This window comes from Physeter macrocephalus, chromosome 7 (genome assembly GCF_002837175.3).
Source record: "Physeter macrocephalus isolate SW-GA chromosome 7, ASM283717v5, whole genome shotgun sequence".
Taxonomy (NCBI): Eukaryota; Metazoa; Chordata; class Mammalia; order Artiodactyla; family Physeteridae; genus Physeter; species Physeter macrocephalus.
Window position 1 is genome coordinate 9,734,237 of NC_041220.1, and position 24,563 is coordinate 9,758,799.

At 38.3% G+C, this 24,563-nt stretch overlaps 1 protein-coding gene across 14 annotated transcripts in view; it reads right to left on the minus strand.

Moving 5' to 3' along the window:
• The window catches only part of FAM13A (family with sequence similarity 13 member A), a 381,052-nt gene that overhangs the window by 229,636 nt on the left and 126,853 nt on the right, over positions 1-24,563 (minus strand). For all 14 annotated transcript variants that reach the window (XR_003680461.2, XR_008617746.1, XR_008617749.1 and 11 more), the window contains one exon: positions 3,120-3,194. Coding sequence is in view for 6 of the 14 variants with exons in the window: in XM_028491594.2 (XP_028347395.1) it covers positions 3,120-3,194 (75 nt within the window). In the remaining 8 variants the exon portion in view is untranslated. The remainder of the gene's footprint in view (positions 1-3,119; positions 3,195-24,563) is intronic.

The following is a 24,563-nucleotide window of genomic DNA, read 5'->3' on the forward strand; positions in this document are numbered from 1 at the left end:
TGGTGAGTATATATATATATATATATATATATATTTTTTTTTTTTTTTGCGGTACACGGGCCTCTCACTGTTGTGGCCTCTCCCGTTGCGGAGCACAGGCTCCGGACGCGCAGGCTCAGCGGCCATGGCTCACGGGCCCAGCCACTCCGCGGCATGTGGGATCTTCCCGGACCAGTGCACGAAACTGTGTCCCCTGCGTCGACAGGCAGATGCTCGACCACTGCGCCACCAGGGAAGCCCGGTGAGTATATTTTTGACACTGAATTTTTATTAATTCACAGTAAACAAAATTTCTACTATACATTTGAATTAGTTTTCTGTAACCCTGTATACACAAATATTTCAGTGAAGAAGATACAGAAGATAGTTTGAATCTGGAAAGTAATGCATAGTAGCTAAAAAATTTTTCCAAAAAAAAAAAAATTAAGGTGGAATAAGTTTTATAAGAAAAGATGTTTGTATTTCTTATAAAAATAAACTGTAGTCTCTTACCCTAAGTATTAAGTAATGACTCATTACTTCACTTGATTTAACTTTAAAAAGAAAGCTGCAATTATTTTTATATTAACCTGCAATTAAAACCAGAGATAAGAATCCTTTAAAATTTTGCCTACGGTGGACACAAGAAAGTTTGGAGGACATTTTGTCTTAGAACTGGAAAAAAAAAAAAAAAGTAGCTATATAAATATCACAGTGGTCAGTTAGGAATATTATATACACCTAGTAAATAAGAGAAGTTCTACTCAGAAGATTTAAGATTTGGAAAGGGGCTCTAAAATTAATGCAATCACTCTTCTGGTTGGACAAATGATCAAATAAATTCTCATGATATATTTTAGGTTAATGGAGTTTTTCTTTTCACCAGCAAAACAACTATGTGCATTTTGGAATTCTCTTAATAAAGAAAACAAAATTTTACACATTAGACCCTTTATTCTGTCATATGTATGATAGTTCTTATTTTTCTTGTTAAAATTTGCTTACATACTTTCCAGTGACCATGTGTTATTTTCATAATTATGAAAAAATCAATAAAGTGATTTCTATTTTGCAAAAGAAAAATTACAGTTGCACATTTTATTTTATCCCCAGAAGTAACCTTCTATTGTACTTGAGTGTCCTCTATATTATAGGGAATACAATGGAAACAATTCTGATTGAGCAGAAGTAAAACTGTCTACTAAAAAATATCACGAAGAGTTTTATAGTATCCAGTCTTACATTTAAGTCTTTAATCCATTTTGAGCTTATTTTTGTGTATGGTGTTAGAGAATGTTCTGATTTTCTTCTTTTACATGTGGCTGTCCAATTTTCCAAGCACCACTTACTGAAGAGACTGTCTTTTCTCCATTGTATATGCTTGCCTCCTTTGTCATAGATTAATTGACCATAGGTGTGTGGTTTTATTTCTGGGCTTTCTATCCTGCTCCATTGATCTATATATAAGTCTGTCTTTAGGCCAGTACCATACTGTTTTGATTGCTGTAGCTTTATAGCATAGTCTGGAGTTAGGAAGCCTGATTCCTCCAGCTCCATTTTTCTTTCTCAAGATTGCTTTGGCTATTTGAGGTCTTTTGTGTTTCCATATAAATTATAAGACTGGATACTATAAAACTCTTAGAGGAAAACATAGGCATAACACTCTTTGACGTAAATCGCAGCAATACTTTTTTGCACCCACCTCCTAGAGCATAAAAACAAAAATAAACAAATGGGACCTAATGAAACTTAAAAGCTTTTGCACAGCAAAGGAAACCATAAACAAAACCAAAAGACAACCCTCAGAATGGGAGAAAATATTTGCAAATGAAGCAACCAACAGGGGATTAATCTCCAGAATATACAAACAGCTCGTGCAGCTCAATATTAAAAAAAAAAAAAACAACCCGATCAGAAAATGGCCAGAAAACCTAAACAGACATTTCTACAAAGAAGACATACAGATGGTCAAAAAGCACATGAAGAGGCTCAACACTGCTAATTATTAGAGAAATGCAAATTAAAACTACAATGAGATATCACCTCACACCAGTCAGAATGGCCATCATTAAAAAGTCTACAAACAATAAATGCTGGAGAGGGTGTGGAGAAAAGGGAACCCTCCTACACTGTTGGTGGGAATGTAAATTGGTACAGCCACTATGGAGAACAGTATGGAGGTTCCTTAAAACAACTAAAAATATAGCTAACATATGATCCAGCAATCCCACTCCTGGGCATACATCTGGAGAAAACCATAATTCAAAAACATACAAGCACCCCAATGTTCACTGCAGCACTATTTACTACAGCCAAGACATGGAAGCAACTTAAATGTCCATCGACAGAGGAGTGGAAAAAGAAGATGTGGCATGTATATACAATGAACTATTACTTAGCCGTAAAAAAGAATGAGATAATGCCATTTACAGGAACATAGATGGACCTAGAGACTATCATACTAAGTGAAGTAAGTCAGACAGAGAAGGACAAATATCATATGATATCACTTATATGTGGCATCTAAAAAATGATACAAATGAACTTATTTACAAAACAGAAACAGACTCACAGACTTAGAAAACAAACTTATGGTTACCAAAGGGGAAAGGTGTGGGGTGGGAAGGATAAAATTAGGAGGTTGGGGTTAATATATACACACTACTATATATAAAATAGGTTATCAACCAGGACCTACTGTATAGCATAGGGAACTCTATACTCTGTAAAAACCTATCTCGGAAAAGAATCTGAAAAGAATAGATATATGTATATGTATAACTATATGTATATGTATAACTAAATCACTTTGCTGTACAGCTGAAACTAACAAAACATTGTAAATCAACTCTACTCCAATATAAAATTTTTAAAAAGTTAGTGGGTAAAAAAAATAAAAACATAAAAAATATCACTGCCTGTTAAATAATGAGTGTCCTGAGCATTTTTGGATGAATATAACCTTGGATTAAATATGCTAAAAAGAAGTATATTTAAGACCACTAGGTCAAAAAAAAAGGGGGTGTGGTGCTGAGGGAAATGCAAGCCACAGAGCATGGAAACCCAAGAAGATAAAGAGTCTTTCTAAAGAGTCTTTCTAAACGTTTCACACAATAGCCTAAAGAGCAGACATAACCTACCTTGGTTTTTGGAGGTGGCTTTTGTGTGTCTCTTTCGAAGTCTTTTGTTAGAAGGATGTTCTTACAATTGGCCTCCTATAAAAGAAGTATAAAAGAAACATTAGAGACCGAAGAACACTACCCTAACCAGAAATTACAATGTAGTGAAAAGCATTTCTGGATGGAGTTTTTCACATCAGAAGCTAGTGAGACTCTGCAGTGAGCAGGCAAAACGTTTCCTTTCTTCTTTGTCACATACATCAGTGAAGTAACATAAGACAGTGATGGAGTAGGTATGGGACCTACAGGACATATGTATTCAGAGATGATTATTAAAAATCTCATCTACGCTATCATGTCATTTACATATCCACAGACAACTCACCTCTTCTTTGGAGAATTGAATTCTCCAAGATATCAATACCGAATTTGAAGTTTCCAACTTTCCCCAAGTATTTTACAAATGGGTTCTGATTCTGTAAATGTGTTGTCATAAACAAATTCCTTCACATTGTTCATAATCCGTATCAAATAGTGACAGCTGCATATCAATATCCTGAGAAAAAATATCTGAGTATCTGTTTACAAAATTATTAAGCTTCTAAGTCCTTGGTTCACGCCAAAACAGTGCATCCTCATTCCCCTTTGAAGTATTACACAACAAAAGCATACAGAAGTTAAGTAAATCGCCTAATGTCACACGGGACTCGAAGATGGTTCTGAATACCTTTAAGGCCTGAGCTCTCATCATCTTTATATACTACTTCTCATCCAATATACTTGACAGCTTAAATGACTAGGTTGTAGAACCATAGCATTTTAAAGCCAAGAGAGTTTTTAATGATCGACTACTCTATCCACGCCCCTAGTTTTACAGGTGAGGGGTGTGCATCCTGAGGTGATGTGCCCCCAGTCACACAGAGAGTGGCAGAGCCGAGACCCATGCCTGGACCACAGGGCTGTACAGGCTACCCGTGCTCCGCTTTGTGCTAGGGAGCAATATTTCCGGACTCGAGGGGATCGTGACCCTCTCGTGAGCTGGGGGCAGGGGTAGCTGCGGCGCGGCCAACACTCTCAGCTGCCTGTGGCCTCGTGCACAGCCCTGTGTAAGGACCAAGGGTACATTTCTGAGATCTCCAAATAACTGTGCATTCCAGTCCTATCCTTTCCCACCCGTCACACCACCTGCTGTTGGGAAGCTGTTTACTGGAAATAGTGAATGAACCCATTCCCGCTTCTGACTCACTGTCAGAGGGATAAACTATATCCAGCATGACATTTAAAAGGTTCAAGTGATTAACTGCATAATCCGTTGCGTAATTTGGCTACCCTCGGATAATATAATTAGGTATAATCCTTAGACCTCTTTTTAAACTACTGGTAAGTAAATGTTAGAACGTGATGAGAAGAAAAAAGGCCGACTCTTAAGGGAAGTGAATAGGAATAGCTGACCTTTGTTTATGTCTGTCTGAGTTTATAAATGCCTATAATTCTTTCTTCCTTATGCATAAGCTAAAAGTGGTGGTGTTTCCTTTAAAAGTGACAGTATCACTCCTATTTTGCCTCCCTGTCCCCGTGAATTAATAAGTATAAGGCTGATAGTCAGCTTTGCCCTAAAAGACTCTGAAAGCATTTTCTGTAAACTTTTAACTGAAAATGCCACCTACATAAATTACGTTTATTTTTTGTTTCATGACTTTAAATTCAGACAATGGAGTCAAAGTGAAGTTTAGTAGTCACAGCACCATCCTAGCTCTCTGGCCAGCTCTAGGAAGCCAGGCAAGCATTTTAACCTCTTGGACCTCTCCCTCAGTTTAAAGATCTATACAACAAAGGGACTGGATTAGGTGAGCTCCAAGAATCCTAGCTAGCTCTTAAATGTCAAGATTTTACGATCTTATGATTCTTTCAGGAAGCAATATTTATTGACAAAAAAGTTAAGCCACATCCTGTTGAGGGCTGCATTCCCAAATGCCCCCATCCGAATGCTGCTGGAGTACTGGCACCCATGCAATAGCAGTGAGCCACAGAACGCAGGCCACACTTCCTGCAGGGCCAATGCTACTCAGATTTCTGGAGGGAAATTAAGTAATTCAACTAGTACCTTAAACAAGTAACTGGTAATAACTTAATGTATTGTTTTAAAACAGATGTAGTATGGTAACTCCATGATATTTTAGGAGAAATATTTTAAAGATAAAGCCTTTTTAAAGTTGTGCTTTTAAAAAGCCATTTATGCTTGTAGGTATATACCTGAGAATTAAAAACATATGTCCACACAAAAACTTTTACGTAAGTGCTCACCGTAGCATTACTCATAATAGCCAAAAAGTGGAAACAACACAAATGTCCATCAACTGTTGATCAGATTAAAAAAATATGGTGTATACACACAATGGAATATTGTCCAGCTATAAAAATGAATGAAGTACTAATACCTGCTAATCACATAGATTAACCCTGAAAACATTATGCTAAGTGAAAGAAGCCAAAAACACAAAGGGACATACATTGTGTGATTCCATGTGTCTGAAATGTCCAGAATGGGCAAATAATGACAGGAAGTAGATGAGTGGTAGCCAGGGCCTGGGAGGAGGAAGGAATGTATAGTCACGTCTCATAGCTCCCGTCTGCATGGGGTTTCTTTTGGGGCGACAAAAATGTTCTGGAATCAGGTAATGGTAATGGTTGTACAACTTGGTGAACATGCTAAGACCCAATCAACTGCATATTGTAAATAGGTGAATTTTACGGTACGTGAATTATGTCTACATTTTTAAAAAGCCTTTTAAAGCAAATCCCCACCTTCCCAGGGCAAAGGGAGAAGACCTCAGGTTTGGGTTTGAAATCTCCCCTTAGAAGAACTTCTCTGCAAAGGTTTGAAGGGGGAATGTTTTGTGTTTGTAAGTATTATGTGCGCGTGGAAATTCCCTCAAATATTAACTGAACCCTATTATTATGTGTGGCATTCCAATGCTGGTCACTGGAGAATGGAATGATAAATTAGACATGAAAATAAATAGGGTATCCTTATATTTATTTTAAACATTTCTACTTGAACGAGACTTCTGCCTGAACTGATTGCCCACTCTAAAGACTTGAGCAACGACCAATTGCTTAAACCCACTGTATCATGAAAGCACCATTTAAAAAAATACAATAGGGAAAGAAAAACTACCTTGTTTGTCCCTGCTTTGTTGGCCTTTCCATTCACCTACTAATGACAGTAAAAAATAGAAAAGCACCTGCCGTTCCCTCAGCCTAGCCCGCTGCTCCCAGCTATTCACACTGTGTGCCCACACTTCATCCAGGTCTCTGTTCAGTTCTGCTGGAGAGGACTCCCTCCCTGGAACACCTTATCTGAATCACCACCGCTCTCCCCTCCCACTGGGGCTCTCTCTGTTTCTTCAGAGCGCTCAGCAATATCTCACTTTAATATTTAGTGGTTTTAGTTCTTCACTGTCCATCTCACCCTGCTCTGTGAGAAGACCTATATCACTCACGGATACATCCACAAGGCCTAGAACACTGCTTGGCACACAGTAGAAGCTCAACTGTTGTGGTGAATGAGTAAACCAAATCAGTGAACAATATCCCTTTTCTAAGCTTTCACAATCCCTTTATGCATTCCTTCTGTTTTTAATTCTCTCCTCAATCAGCTTACACTTCATGACCTTTCATTCCTTTGCTAATGCCCTTCGTTTTCTTCCTCTTGTCGTCAATCACTGCATTTATTTCACAAAAGGACAACCTTGGATGAATCCGGCTATATGCCTTCTCTGTGCTGGGAATGGAGCAACTGAAAGTGGCTGGAAAAAAATGATAGAATTGGTTGACTGTGTCATGTTAAATTTATTACCATAAATCTTGAATGAACCCTCTCTAATCCACAGCAATCCTGCTATACTTCTTTAGTAACATGATTTTCCACTCTCCAAGATGATATTTCATGTCTCCTCCTCTCTTCTCAAACCTTTTTCCTTCCATTCTTGCTTCATTGGAAGAAAGAAGCATCAGAGAAGCTTCTCATTACCCCACCATCAAATTTACAAACCACTCTACGTCCCTCCAGTTACAATGGAAGATTCTGGTCCTAATCAGCCCATCTCCTCTCACCTTCTCAAGGAGGTCACTCTTTCAATTCTCCCCTCCTACTCCCTCTCCACTAGATCATTCCCATAATCACACGCGTGCTCTGTAATTATCTTTAAAAACAGAAAACAACAACCAAAAAAACAACTTCCTTAATCTTAGTTCTCTCACCAGCTGTGGTCCCATGTTGTTTGCCTTCCTTTATAGCACACTCCTCCAAAACAGCTGTCTTCACCATATCTACTTCTTCCTCTTCAGTGCCCCCAAATCTGTGTTTTTTGTTTGTTTGTTTGTTTGTTTGGTCACTAGCCAGAGAAAGTTCTGAAAACAGTCACAGCTTGGTTTCCATCTTACTCAGTTAGCAACATCTGACCCAGGTGATTCCTTCTAATAGCTGCCACATCATCACTGATGGGGGAAAACTGCCCACCTCATTGACCAACTCCCCATGATCTCCTGGGCTGCAGCTTATCCTCTATACAATAAAGTTACATATCTATTGGTTATTGGCTCGTCTTGTGTATCCTCTACTAAACAGAAGTTCTATGAAGGTAAATAATTGGTCTCCCTTACTCATTACTAAAACTACAATGCCACTGAAAAGTGCCTCGTATAGTAGGAGCTCAGTAAATATGTGTTGAATAAATAGTTGAATGAAATCGGAGTGACTCGAGGGTGGATGTAGAGAAGTCTTCTTTTCCCAAATGATACAATGATCTCAGAACACTTTCATTTCTTTCAAATACAACCAATATCCTAATGACTCCCAAATCTGTATCACTATCTTTGACATTTCTCCTAAGCTACTTAAGTCTAACTGCTTACTTGGCAACTCTACCTTGCTGTCTAATAAGCACCTAAATTTATGTCCAAACCTGAGCTTTTATTAGCAAAATAATTTATGTCAGTCCTTGAGTTTCTTCCCCAGATTAACAAATGGTACCCAGTTGCTCAAGCCAATGTCTTAGGTATCAGCCTTGATTCCTCCCTTTCCTATACCTCCTACCATCAAACCTATCATCAAGTCCAGTCAGCACTCTCCAAAGTAAACTGGGATTCATTCACTTCTCTCTATGTACACAGCCAACCCAGTCATAGCCATCATTTTTCACCTAAATTACTTCAATCATCCTGCTTTCTATAAGCTTTGTATACGTAAATCAGATGATGTCATTCCTCAAGCAATGTCTCATCATTACTCCCGGAATAAAATCCAAACTATTTACCATAACCTACGTAGCCTTGCGTGATCTAGCCCTTGCCTTCTTGTCTAACCTCATCTCACACCACTTGCCCCTCCCTTACTATGCCTCAGACACAATGGAAGCCTTTTCTACCTTCAAATACTCCAAGTCCTTTCCTGCCTTCAAGTATTCGTCCTTCATATTCCCTCTCCCTGGAATGCCTCTCCACCATTTCTTTAGCATGGCTGGTATATTCTCCTCCTTCAGCTCCTATGTCACCTCCTCCAAGAGGCCTTCTTTAACAACCTCATCTAAAGTGGCTCTCCTGATTACTCTCTTCTCTTATTAACCTGCTTTACTTCAAACACAGTACTTATTCTAATTTGTAATTCACAATTTTCTTTTACATTTTGATTTATTTATTGTACATCACCTCCAGTAGACTTTAAGGTTCATGTGGGTAAGGATTTGCTCAGTGTATCCCCAGCATTCTGTAGGTATTTAATAAGCGTTTTTTGAATGAATAAAGAAAATACTGTCAACTCTTACATTTCCCTTGCCTTTAGTATTAATTTCCAACCACTAAAGAAATGTGATGGATCTCCATGATATTGAGAATCAGATAATAATACATTTTCTTACTACCTGGGTAATATAATAATGGGTGAGGGTAGGTGGCAAAGAAGCTGTTATTATGATAGGCAGTTGTCAGAGAGCTGCAATTGGTATGCTGGAATCAAACCACACAAGTGATTTGATCGAATTTAGTGAGTTGGAGAGATGATAGAGAGCAATGCTGATATGATTACAAGTGGGTGTAACAGCCCAAGCCTAAGGCCTCCTACAGGAAAAAGCTACATAACACACTGCTACTTTGCACATAACCACGATCCAATAAATGTCATTGGCAGACTGCAGACCACCCCTTACAATACCATAGAAGTCTCCACTTTAATTCAACTGTATCTGCAAAATGAATCTTAATTTGACTGACTATAACAAATGAACAGGATGTTTTCTTAAAACTCAAAAGTAATACGATGTTATCTTTACATAAATAAAGGGAACAAATTAAATTAAAATAGCATTTAACAGATTTTCATTATGCAAACTTTTGGGAAGATATCTGTAGTTCTTGGGCTTGGACCAGGGAAATATAAAGGGAAGAGGTGAGAAGTAGTTAGGTTTCAGATATATTTTGAACTCATTACTTTTACTTTATAAACTGCAACTATAATAGTCACAAGTACAACCTTAATTGTCTTTAAAAATTGCTTTACAGAGAATGTTGAAAATTGTTTTACAGAGAATGGCAACCAGTCATTTCTGATTAAAGAAAAAGCAATGAGAATGAATATAGCAAGAGATGGTTAAAGATTTAAGCATCATTAAACATGAGAATCTAGACTTCTGATCTTATTATTACAATCCATTACAGTTTTCTCTTCCTTCATCTCCTCTGTCACCTCTTCGGAGAGGCTTTTTGTAACAACCTCATCAGAATCAGCTCTCCCCAGTTACTCTCAACTTGCTTTACTTCTGTAACAGTAACAACTGGTTTAAGATTGGTTTAGGTGTCCATATGTTGTGCTGGTGATTTCAGATCTATTCTTAATATAAGTGCATATTAGCCCACCATGCGTTCTTGTTTCACAGTCTTGAAGAAGCTCTACTTTTTACTGATTTGCACAGGGGTTTGAATCTGTTGTCAGAGGCGAGTGAACGAGTGCCAGACTCAGGCCTTTTTATCTGCTGGTCCCTCTGTCTGGGATGCTCTTCCTCCTCGTGTCTATATGGCTTGCTCCACCACATCATTGTGATCTCCGCTCATCTCAGAGGGGCTTCCCTCAATTTCCTATAGAAAACAGTGATGCCAACTTCCCTCTCTCCTCTCATACACCATTAATCTCAAGTCCTTATCATGGTTTTAATTTTCTTCACAGAATGTATCATCAAATGTCATATTAATTTTCTTAATTGTTTACTGTCTGTGTCCCCCTCCTAAAGAGGCAAAGTCCACGAGGGCAGAGATTTTTTAAAAAAAATTAAATGCTATAGCTCCAGTTCACAGAATACTAACTGCTACACAGTCGGTGTTTAATAAATGGTGGTTCAAATTAGACTTTATTGCTATTTTCAGGATATTACATCCAAAAAAAGCAGAAAACATTTTTTTTCATGTGCACATGGAACATTCTTTAGGATTGATCACATATTAGGGCACAAAACAAGTCTCAACAAATTTAGGAGTATAGAATTATTTCAAGCATCTTTTCTGACCACAATGGCATGAAACTAGAAATAAACCACAGAAAAAGAAACAAGAAAAAAATGATTACATAGAGACTAAACAACATGCTACTAAAAAAAAAATAGGTCAGTGATGAAATCAAAGAAGAAATTAAAAAATACCTTGAGTCAAATGACAATGAAAACAGAACCATACCAAATCTATGGGATGCAGCAAAAGCAGTTCTTAGAGGGAAGTTCCTAGCAATACATGCCTTCTTCAAGAAAAAAGAAAAATCTCAAATAAAAAGCCTAACCCACCACCTACAAGAATTAGAAGAAAAACAAAGAAAACCTAAAGTCAGCAGAAGGAAGGAAATAATAAAGATCAGAGAGGAAATAAATAAAATAGAGATAAAAAATAGAAAAATGAATAAAACCAAGAGCTGGTTCTTTGAAAGAGTAAACAAAATTGACAAACCTCTGGCCAGGCTCACCAAGAAGAAAAGAGCAAAGACCCAAGTGAACAAAATAATAAGTGAAAGAGGAGAAATTACAGCTGATACCAGAGAAACACACACACACACACACACACACACACACACACACACACACACACACACAACATAAGAGAAACTGTACAATTATATGCCAACAAATTCAACAACCTAGAAAAAAATGGACAAGTTTCTAGAAATATACAGCCCACCAAAACTGAATCAAGAAGAAATAGATATGAATAAAACCAAGAGCTGGTTCTTTGAAAGAGTAAACAAAATTGACAAACCTCTGGCCAGGCTCACCAAGAAGAAAAGAGCAAAGACCCAAGTGAACAAAATAATAAGTGAAAGAGGAGAAATTACAGCTGATACCAGAGAAACACACACACACACACACACACACACACACACACAACATAAGAGAAACTGTACAATTATATGCCAACAAATTCAACAACCTAGAAAAAAATGGACAAGTTTCTAGAAATATACAGCCCACCAAAACTGAATCAAGAAGAAATAGATAAGTTGAACAGACTGATCACTGGTAGTGAAATAGAATCTGTAATAAAAAAAACTCTCTACAAACAATGATCCAGGAACAGATGGTTTCACAGGTGAATTCAACCAAACATACAAAGAAGAACTTATACTGATCCTTCTCAAACTCTTCCAAAAGATTGAAGGGGAAGGAATACTCCTAAAGACATTCTATGAAGCCACCATCACCCTGATACCAAAACCAGACAAAGATACCACCAAAAAAGAAAATTACAGGCCAATATCTTTGCTGAACGTAGATGCAAAAATTCTCAAGAAAATATTACCAAACCGAATCCAACAACACATAAAAAAGATCATACACCACGACCTAATTGGATTCATCACAGGGTCACAAGAATAGTTCAACATATGCAAATCAATCAATGTGATACACCACATCAACAAAAGAAAAGACAAAAACCACAGGATCATCTCAATAGATGCAGAAAAAAATTTGATAAAATTCAACATTCGTTCATGATAAAAATCCTTATGAAAGTGAGTACAGAGGGAACATATTTCAACATAATAAAAGCTATTTATGACAAACCCACAGCCAATATAATTCTCAATGGTGAAAATCTGAAAGTGTTCCTGCTAAAATCTGGAACAAGACAAGGATGCCCACTCTCACCACTTCTATTCAATATAGTACTGGAAGTCCTAGCCACAGCAATCAGACAAGAAGAAATAAAAGGTATTCAGATTGGTAGGGAAGAGGTAAAATTATCATTATATGCTGATGACATGATGCTATATTAATATACTATGGATAACCTTAAGACTCCACACAAAAACTACTAGAACTGATAAATGAATTCAGCAATGTAGCAGGATACGAGATTAACACACAGAAATCAGTTGCATTTCTTTACACTAACAATGAAATATCAGAAAGGGAATGTAAATAAACAATCTCTTTTAAAATCACATCAAAAAAAAAACTTAGGAATAAACCTCACCAAGGAGGTGAAAGACATATGCTGAGAACTACAAAACAGTAATAAAGGAAACTGAAGGTGATTCAAAGAAATGGAAAGATATACCATGCTCTTGGTCTGGAAGAATTGATATTGTTAAAATGGCCATGCTACCCAAAGCAATCTACAGATTTAATGTGATCCCTATCAAATTACCCATGACATTTTTCACAGAACTAGAACAAATAATCCTAAAATTTATATGGAACCATAAAAGACCCAGAATTGCCAAAGCAATCCTGAGGAAAAAGAACAAAGCTGGAGGCGTAACGCTCTCAGACTTCAGACAATACTACAAAGCTACAGTAATCGAAACAGCATGGTATTGGCACAAAAACAGACATATGGATCAATGGAATGGAATAGAGAGCCCAGAAATAAACCCATACACCTACAGTCAATTAATCTTCGACAAAGGAGGCAAGAATATACAATGGGGAAAGGACAGTCTCTTTAGCAAGTAGTGTTGGGAAAGTTAGACAGCCGCAGGCACATCAAGGAAGTTAGAACACACCCTCACAGCATACACAAAAATAAATGCAAAATGGCTTAAAGACTTAGATATAAGACATGACACCATAAATCTCTTAGAAGAGAATATAGGCAAAACATTCTCTGACATAAGTCGTAAAAATATTTTCTTAGGTCAGTCTTCCAAGGCAATAGAAATAAAAGCACAAATAAACAAATGGGACCTAATCAAACTTATAAGCTTTTGCACAGCAAAGGAAACCATTTAAAAAAAGAAAAAAGACAACCTACAGACTGGGTGAAAATATTTGCAAATGATGCAACTGACAGGGATTAATTTCCAAAATATACAAACAGCTCACACAACTCAACAACAATAAAACAAAAAAACCCAATCAAAAAAATGGGCAGAAGACTTGAACAGACATTTCTCCAAAGAGGACATACAGATGGCCAATAGGCAAATGAAAAGATGCTCAACATCACTAATTATTAAAGAAATGCAAATAAAAAGTACGAGGTACCATCTCACACTGGTCAGAATGCCCTTCATTAAAAAGTCTACAGGACTTCCCTGGTGGCGTAGTAGTTAAGAATCTGACTGCCAATGTAGGGGGCACGTGTTCAATCCCTGGTCCAGGAAGATCCCACATGCTGTGGAGCAACTAAGCCCGTGCACCACAACTACTGAACCCACGTGCTAAACTACTGAAGGCTGCATGCTCTAGGGTCTGTGTGCTGCAACTACTGAGCCCACATGCTGCAACTACTGAAGCCTGCATGCCTCGAGCCTGTGCTCTGCATCAAGAGAAGTTACCGCAATGAGAAGCCTGTGCACCGCAACGAGGAGTAGGCCCCGCTTGCAGCAACTAGAGAAAGCCCGCGTGCAGCAACAAAGACCCAATGCAGCTGAAAATAAAATAAAATTAAAAAAAAAAAGTCTACAAATACCAAATGCTGAAGGGGGTGTGGAGAAAAATGGAACCCTCCTACACTGTTGGTGGGAGTGTAAATTGGTACAGCCACTATGGAGAACATACGGAGGTTCCTTAAAAAACTGAAAATAGAGCTAACATATGATCCAGCAATCCCACTCCTGGGCCTATATCTGCTCAGGAGATAATTCAAAAAGATACAAGCACCCCAATGTTCATTGCAGCATTATTTACTACAGCCAAGACATGGAAGCAACCTAAATGTCCATCAACAGATGAATGGATAAAGAAGATGTGGCACATATATACAATGGAATATTACTCAGCCATAAAAAGAAACGAAATTGAGTTATTTGTAGTGAGGTGGATGGACCTAGAGTCTGTCATACAGAGTGAAGTAAGTCAGAAAGAGAAAAACAAATACCGTATGCTAACACATATATATGGAATCTAAGAAAAAAAAAAATATGGAATCTAAAAAAAAAAAAAATTGGTACTGATGAACCTAGTGGCAGGTCAGGAATAAAGACCTAGACATAGAAAATGGACTTGAGGACGTGGTGGGGGAGGGGGAAGCTGGGGCAAAGTGACAGTAGCATCAAAATATATACACTACCAAATGTAAAATAGATAGCTAGCGGGAAGCAGCCGCATAGCACAGGGAGATCAGCTCCGTGCTCTGCGACCACCTAGAAGGGTGGGATAGGGAGGGTGGGAGGCAGGCTCAAGAGGGAGGGGATATGGGGATGTATGTATGCATATGGCTGATTCACTTTGTTGTGCAACAGAGACTAGCTCAGTATTGTGAAGCAGTTATACTCCAATAAAGAGATATATATTTTTAAAAGTATATAAGAGAATAGTCTATTAGCCACAAGCCTTCAGAGTTGCCAATGGAAAGCAGTCACTGTGCTTTCAAAACAAATGCAGAGAATTGATTAATCTAGCAAATTAGTCAGGTGGAGTTCTGTTAAGCAAACTTTTATTGTATACTCTATAAATATGAATGATTACTAATGCGCCCAAGAGTTACTATGACTTTCCTGAAATAAATTTGAGTCAACTTTCATTTATACATACATGGTTCAATTCAATTGATATTTCTGAGTAAATATAAGGAACTAGAATAAGTGCTTTGGAAGACATAAGAACGTATGAGTGATTCCACAACTTTTAGAGAAAACCCAATGTACATGTAAATATGAGATATTTTTCTTAACTTTGAAGAGCTTATAATGCAATACAAGAGAAAAAACCAACTTTCCCAGGCAGAAGGTGAGACTTTTTCTCACCCTAAGACAACACAGGAGATGGGGATTAACTGTACCTGGAGAACGAGAGAGGGCTTCCTAGGGGGGAAGAGAATTTGAGATGTCTTAGTTGGACCTCCACTCTCCCAACCAGAAGTAGACCCCGCAACAAGGTTCGATGGCAGGTAGTTGATATGGGGAGTTCAGCAGGGGAATGGGACAATAATGGAGGGAGAAGGTAGTTAGTAAGGGGTGTCATTATTAAGCTACTAGAGCTTTTTCAATGGTTCTAAAGCTTCAACCTAGGGGGAAGCTCTGGGAAACTCTATAAAATACACACCCCAGAATTATTCTGCCCAAGGAGTAAGGTTGGGAATTTATACCTCCATACTCCTCAGTCATTGGTTAAAGGCTGCTCCTGGAGGGATACTACTTGCTAGGAACTTCTGGTCCACAGAAGTATAACCTCTATCCCTAGAAGCCAACTGACGAAAGTAGCAGAAATTCAGTTCTAAAGCAAATACAAGTAATCTTTGAAAATCTTCAAATATTCTCTTGCTATTTACTGAGTGCCCCTATTTGCCAAATATACACAATATAATGATTTAAAGTAGGCAATTTCTGAGGTGTCAGTCCCAAAGTATTGCTTTCTCACTGTAAGTAGTTTAAAGGTTATACAGTAGTATAATAATGTTTTCACAAGCAAAAGCAATTTAGTCTATCTTCTGTTAAACATTCTTCACAATAGGAAAGAAGGAACTTACACCTGGCACATATATATCTAATCTATTCCAATGATTTCTGAGCAGACATGACCTTCTAATGTTTATCTGTAAGCACTCTACAAAACAAAATGTCTCAGGAGAAGAAATTAGTAATCTGAATTGTAAATATGTGACTATGATCTAAAAACTGGAGCCATAAAAGTACCCCAAGGTAAGTAATAAGTTTTAAAACTACTTTTATTACCTAATGCTTTATACTGATTGATAATCTAATCAGTTTCCACTACTGGGAGGTGCCCATTTGAGTCATGCAAGCAAACGACATTCTATCATGCTATTTTATCTTTGCTTTTATTAACCATCATTAAATATTTTTTAACCTTCAAATTTAGAAGCAATCTAAAAGGCACAGCTCAGGATCCAAAGAAAGGTTTGATCTGACAAAATGAGCAGATGAATTTAGTGTCACCTCTGAGTTCCTCGGTGCTCAAAATGATAACCTACAGATTTTGGTGGGTACAAGTTAGTCATTCTTACTATGTAAGTTCACCCACACAAAGAGACAACACAGCTAAATATCAAACAACAACATAAAAACCAAAACATTTTTAAATTTTCTATTATGACTCCACTGCTACCCAGTTTGGAGGATTCTTCAAGGGCTACAGAAAAGACTAGTAGTAAAAACATGTAGGACTAGAGTCAGAAGAACAGGATTCAAGTCCTTCCCTGATACTAAATTGCTATAAGAGATACAGAATGAATAACGTATAAATGTTCATGGTACTGATATTCCCATTTAAAACTACAATTTTGGTTATTTCTGTACTTCGCCTGTAATCAGTACTTTGAGTTCAAAATCCAGCTGTCATTCACTGCTATTGACCTTGAATAATTTACCCTTTAGGTTTCCTCATCTGCAAAACAGAATTAAGATCACTTACGTTCCAGGATTACTTTGAGAAGTAAATGAGATCATATGAATAGAAGAGCTTAGCACAGTATCTGCATAAAGTTCCCATTCTCCTTTGCACCCCTCTGTTCCTGCACTGATTTTGTGTGTTGTAGCCTGCAAATTCCCTTAGGGACAGACACGTCTTATTTTCTGAAGAGGTCCAGCACTTAGTCCAGATCTGTACACAGAGCAGGCATTAAATGAAAAAAAAAAAAAAGTGAACCAACGTGTTGAAGTTAATTTTAGATTATAGCTCTACATGAAAAATGGAGACACACGCAATGTTTTTGAGCATGAAAAAGACATGGGAAACGTTCTAGGAAGTTTATGTGACACACCAGTTTATATGATAGATGACTCTACAGGAATGGAATAAACTTTGTAATCAGACTTGCCAAAACATATATTGATAAGTGAGCACATCCCTTAACTAATCACTGCTCTAATATTTTCCTTTTGCTCAAAACATTCTAAAGTAACTGTTTTGAGAGTCTGCATGTGAGTCACACAGGAGAATCAGCATAATTATTTTACAACCAGATTTCAATTTTAAAACCAAAAGTTAATATTTAATCACTAGTCCCCACCTTAGTGAACTGCTGCGGCTCAAAATGATTATTGACTACTTTCTGTAATCAAATAAAGCATTAAAGTACAAGGATTCCCCAGTCCAACAATGTATAAAAAAACAGGACACATGAACGACATATATTTGAAGACAATTTCTAAATAAATTCCCAAAGATATGCTAAGTGATAGCAACACACTGTCCAGTAAAGACAGTCTCACAAAATGTTTATTTGGAACAGAGACTCATCTAGATACTTCTAGATAGATATTTAGTAACATATTAATCACATTATTTTGTGTATGTACATACATATGAGGCTCTACATTAACCCTATATATTAAGTATATATACTTGTAATTTATGCACAAAGCATATAAATAATGTGGATATACTAGGGAGACCAAACGCACAGCCTTCCCGTATGTCTCAGTATCTGCTACCCTCTTGGGTAAATTCAGGATCAATATGGACAAACCATCATCTTTGTCATCCTTTAACCATCTCTTTTCTAATGATTTTCTTTTTTTCTTCCGGGTCAGTCACTCATTCTCATAAACACAACTTAAACCTCATCATCCGTCCAGACAGTTCCACCTCCAAAATGACTACTGCAAACAACCCACTCTCTGTTCACAGCCCCCTACTCTTCCAGCTGGCCTCCTCACCTCCTCTCACCCCAAACATTCTCTAGCCTACCTGGAGTCCCCAGGGCCTTCTATGGTGTCGCTCTTTCATATCCTAACTTACATTGCAGGTCCTCTCCCCATCTTCACTGCCACAACCTGGGTCCAAGCCGCCATTGTATCTTAAGGTGACTATTGTGATAAACTCCCAGTGGGTCTCCCTGTTTCTGCCTGTCCCTCTCAAGAGTCTATTCTCAGCCTAGCAGTTAGAGTAATCCTTGGAGGAGATAAGTCCTATCATGGCACTCTTCTGATGGATACTAATAAAAAACTGCCAGGATAAAAATCCAGGTCCCGGGGCTTCCCTGGTGGCGCAGTGGTTGCGCGTCCGCCTGCCGATGCAGGGGAACCGGGTTCGCGCCCCGGTCTGGGGGGATCCCACATGCCGCGGAGCGGCTGGGCCCGTAAGCCATGGCCGCTGAGCCTGCGCGTCCGGAGCCTGTGCTCCGCAACGGGAGAGGCCACAGCAGAGGGAGGCCCGCATACCACAAAAAAAAAAAAAAAAAAAGAATGAAATAATGCCATTTGCAGCAACACAGATGGACCTAGAGATTATCATACTAAGTGAGCCCCGCAACGGGAGAGGCCACAGCAGAGGGAGGCCCGCATACCACAAAAAAAAAAATAAAAATAAAAATCCAGGTCCCTACAATGACCTGTAAGAGCATACACGACCTGGTCCCTTGTGGTCTATGTGACCCCTTTTCGTCTCACTTTCCCCCTTGCTCACTGTAATCCAACCACACCAGCCTTCACAACTCTGCGCAGCGCACAGACCAGCTGTACTTTCATCTCGGCCCTCTGTATAGCTCTTCTCCTCCACCAGCAGCGCTCCGCTCTCAAGGGTCTTCGAGGTTTGCTCCTTTACCTCCTTCAAGTCTCTGCTCAGACGTCCCTTGTCGATGAAACATTTTTTCATCTTATTTAAACCAGCAAATGACATTTACCAGCACTACTTCTGTCCTCCCCTGCTTTCCTCTCCATAGAACATATCACCATCTGACAAAGTACCCATTTCCTTAATCCTTTGTTTATTGCCTGTTCTTTACTGTATCCTCATTAGAATATAAGCTTCAAAAGGGCAGAGACTTTTGTCTATCACTCACTGATGTAGCCCCTGTTCCTAGAACAATGCTTTGCACATGGTAGGCACCTGATGATTATTTAATGAAAGCAGCTTAGATTTCACGGTCCATTATTTCAACCATATTTTTGCCACCAAACTTTGTGTATGTAAGTATTTAGGTGATTAAGTTAATTCTTGAGTGCAGATAAGGGAAAAGCTTCACTCAAGTTTGGACTTAAATCATCTTATGAGAGAAACTCTAAAATTATTCTGAAGCTGGAGAAATTAAACTATGTCTATTAGATGCCTACTTGAAAGATATGATTCTCTTAACCCATTTATTCAGAAATATAGCTTTGAACTTCCAGTTTGACAAAATAAAGGCACTTCTACTTATGCTCTTCTTTGAAACCTACAATAAAAATAATGAAAAAGAAAAAAGAAAGCTTCACCTTGAGTAAGAAATGACCATAACTGTAGACAACCAACTGTGAATACACTACTTGTCAAATTCCACAAAACGTGGACCAAAAGCCCAACAGCCAACGTACACATTCTCAGACCTCCAGCAGACTACAGATTTCCCCAAATGTCACAGTCCTAAGAGGTCTATCCAAAATTCCTATGACTGAAGTTGCTAGATGTGGTAGACATGGCCAAACCACTGCAAAATCCGGAAAAACCTTGCAGGGCCCGAGGTTCACATGCAGACAATGGCAGGGAAATGGAGCTGCAGGAGGAAGCACGCAGGCACAGCTTTGTCCTTATCTTTGCTTTGACCTCCTGGAAGAGGAAGCCTGTCTGGAAGGGAGGCCGATGAGTGTGTTACAGAAGCCACGATCGGTTATGCAGCCCTGACCAGAGTCAGCTGAGCAGAAACAGACTGACAGCTTTTGCTACAAATACGCTTTTTACCGAGTCACATCAACTTCTGCCCCTGCCAAAGAGATAAAGTAAAAATCTAAAGTATGGTTTAAATCAAATCCATCCTGTTCTTAAAACCTTCCGTCATTGGGCTTCCCGGGCTTCCCTGGTGGCGCAGTGGTTGAGAGTCCGCCTGCCGATGCAGGGGACGCGGGTTCGCGCCCCGGTCCGGGAGGATCCCACGTGCCGCGGAGCGGCTGGGCCCGTGAGCCGTGGCCGCTGAGCCTGCGCGTCCGGAGCCTGCGCTCCGCAACGGGAGAGGCCGCGACAGTGAGAGGCCTGCGTACCGCAAAAAACAAAAACAAAAACAAACCTTTCGTCATTTTCCTATTCCTGTAAGTTTTAGCTACTTAGTTAAACTCCATCCTAACTTAACTCTAGTATCTAGCTTTCTCCTGCTACTTCCTATGGTCCAGCCAGAAATGTTCAGTCACCACTACATGAACCCTCCATGTCCTAAAACATCCTTTCTACCTAGGAGGGTTTCTGTTCCCACACGTCCCTTCCTCTCCCCACCAACTTGCTGAAACCCCATTCATTTTTCACAGAGCCAATTAATACCCCATTCATCCATAAAACTTCCACTTCAAAGAGTTTTACGGTTTACGAATTAATTCATTTTTAAAAAGCAGATCTGGAGAGATACATTAAATACTAAAATTACACTCCTCTGTCCATTAAGGATGCAATCAGATTCTTGCTTCCCAAAGATAAAAAGATGCTTAATTTTACTATACTGAGAAAACTAGACTACTGAATAGTAAAAAATGTCTAGAAGTAGCAGGTGTTCCATCATGAGTAACACATCTGACTGGCAACTTTATTTTTCTGCTTTTGACTGTTTTCCTTCTGTTATCAAGCCTGATACCCTTTAAGGTAAAGGGCAGTAAGGTTATGATATCATAAAGGTGATGTGACCCTAATAATTTATTTAAAGGCTAAAATTTATTGAAAACTGGCCGTCATTATCTCATTTAATCGTAACAAACAACCAAATTAGTTACAGATATTTTTCTTATTTTACAGATGAGGAAGTCAAGGTTGAAGGAGAGATTGAATAATTTGCCCAGAGTCACACAAATTGTAAGCTCTAAGCCAACCTGATTCTAGAACTAGGATTCTTAACTCTGCGCTCTAAGCTTATGAATATATTTACTAAAGTATCTCTGACCAGATGGTTTCAAAAGTAAGCCAAAGCCTTCATCAGTTACTCTTCACCCTATATTATCACCCCACCCCACCCCACAAAAAGTTGCAATACTTTACATTTCTATACTACTTAACTGGCTTTGAAAATACTTCCACAAGTATTAATGGTTTAAAACCCACAACAAATCTATAGGGCTTTCACCATTTTATACAGCAGGAAAGAGGAAGAGAGATATTATAAATTACCCAGTCACACTGCTGAGTAGCCAGGATACAGACATAAGCCTTCTTACCCTAATATCAGTGCTCTTTCCAGAACAGCTAAACACTTTAGAAGTATCTGATACCTTTTCTTAGATATGGAAGTCATGAAGTATTCAGGGAATTGTCATGTTTACCAGCTCCATTCAATTAATTTGAAGACATTCACTGTTATTACTTTTATACTATGTAGAAATTATGATCATTGACATATTTTCAGTAATATAATGAGTCCAGTCATTAATCAAGGAATTTTCAGTGTCAGGCAATATGTTCACCAGCTTGACAAGCACGAGGCCTGAAATGACATGGTTTCTACAATTTCAGCGGAGAGAAACCATACTGTGATAGGTTTCTATCAATGACTGCTAGAACACCAAATGTATGGGCGGGAGTGGTGGGAAAGAAGTGTGAATAGGTAGGGTGAGTTCAAATCATGGATAGCCTTGTTTGACATGACAAGACTGAGATATAATGATAGGTGAAGAGGATCCACTGAAGAATTTTGATATGGGAAGTTCATATTTGCATGACAGGAAGTAACTTAGGCAGTAGAAGATGGAAGATGGTGTCAAGGGCCAGAGTAGAGTCAGGGAAACCAGTAAAAAGGCTACTGTAGTAGTCTCCCGAGGCTCAATCAATTCCCAAATTTGGCTGATTACTTGAAATTACCAAGGAAGCATTTTATTTTTTTTTTAATTTTTTTTCATCATTAGAATATATTTTGCATTTATATAATAAAATATAGAAAACAATAAAAATAAGTGAGCACTGCTACAAACAACAACAGAAACAAAACTCATGAGTAATATTCAGCAAAACAAAGCAGACATAAAATGATATACATTGTATGGTTTCTTTTTAAAAAATTCAAAACTGGGCAAAACAAATTTATGGCAAAGATAATGGTTACTTTGGGAGCAGAAAGGAGGGACCATGACCAGGAAATGGTATGAGGAAGGCTTCCGAGGTACTGGGAAAGTTCTGTTTCTTGATCTGAGAAGTGCTTATACTAGTGGGAGTTCACATAACTCACGTAAGTCATAAGTTTATAGTTAAACTTATGATTTATGCACTTTTCTCTGTGTTATAACTTTTTAGGAAAGCTAAGACAAAAGCCTTATTTAGTTCACTAAGATCAACAATTGGCAAAGAATTACTGAATATTATTTTAGACACCTACAAAGTTCAAGGAACTGCCTTAGGTGATCAAAGATTCCAAGTCCATTCCACTATCAAACTTTTTTTTTCTTATTAGTCATCCATTTTATACACATCAGTGTAACCATGGCAATCCCAATCACCCAATTCATCCCACCCCCACCCCCTGATGCTTTCCCCCCTTGATGTCCATTCGTTTTTTCTCGACTTCTGTGTCTCAATTTCTGCTCGGTAAACCGGTTCATCTGTACCATTTTCTAGATTCCATGTACATGCATTAATATACAATATTTGTTTTCTTTTTCTGACTTACTTCACTCTGTATGACAGTCTCTAGATCCATCCACATCTCTACAAATGGCCCAATTTCGTTCCTTTATATGGCTGAGTAATATTCCATGGTATACATGTACCACATCTTTTTTATCCATTCGTCTGTTGATGGGCACTTAGGTTGCTTCCATGACCTGGTAAATACTGCTGCAGTGAACATTGGGGTGCATGTGTCTTTTTGAATTATGGTTTTCTCTGGGTATATGCCCAGTGGTGGGATTGCTGGGTCATATGGTAGTTCTTTTTTTAGTTTTTTAAGGAACCTCCATACTGTTCTCCATAGTGGCTGTATCAATTTACATTCCCACCAGCAATGCAAGAGGGTTCCCTTTTCTCCACACCCTCTCCAGCATTTGTTGTTTGTAGATTTTCTGATGATGCCCATTCTGACTGCTGTGCGGTGATACCTCGCTGTAGTTTTGATTTGCATTTCTCTAATAATTAGTGATATTGAGCAGCTTTTCATGTTCTTTTGGCCATGTGTATGTCTTCTTTGGAAAAATGTCTCTTTAGGTCTTCTGCCTATTTTTTGATTGGTTTGTTTGTTTAATATTGAGCTGCATGAGCTGTTTATATATTTTGGAGATTAATCCTTTGTCCGATGATTTATTTGCAAATATTTTCTCCCATCCGGAGGGTTGTCTTTTTGTCTTGTTTATGGTTTCCATTGCTGTGCAAAAGCTTTTAAGTCTTCTTCATTGTATATCCTTGCCTCCTTTGTCATAGAGTAGTTGGCCATAGGTGCGTGGGTTTATCTCTGGGCTTTCTATCCTGTTCCATTGATCTATATTTCTGTTTTTGTGTTTTTTAACATATTATCTTGATTACTGTAGCTTTGTAGTATAGTCTGAAGTCAGGGAGTCTGATTCCTCCAGCTCCATTTTTTTCCCTCAAGACTGCTTTGGCTATTCGGGGTCTTTTATGTCTCCATACAAATTTTAAGACATTTTGTTCTACCTCTGTAAAAAAATGCCATTGGTAATTTGACAGGGATTGAATTGAATCTGTAGATTGCTTTGGGTAGTACAGTCATTTTCACAATATTAATTCTTCCAATCCAAGAACATGGTATATCTCTGGTATATCTCTCCATCTGTTGGTATCATCTTTAATTTCTTTCATCAGTGTCTTATAGGTTTCGGCATACAGGTCTTTTGTCTCCCTGGGTAGGTTTATTCCTAGTTATTTTATTCTTTTTGTTGCAATGGTAAATGTGAGAGTTTCCTTAATTTCTCTTTCAGATTTTTCATCATTAGTGTATAGTAATGCAAGAGATTTCTGTGCATTAATTTTGTATCCTGTAACATTACCAAATTCATTGATTAGCTCTAGTAGTTTTCTGGTGGCGTCTTTAGGATTCTCTGTGTATAGTATCATGTCATCTGCAAACAATGACAGTTTTACTTCTTCTTTTCCAATTGTATTCCTTTTATTTCTTTTTCTTCTCTGACTG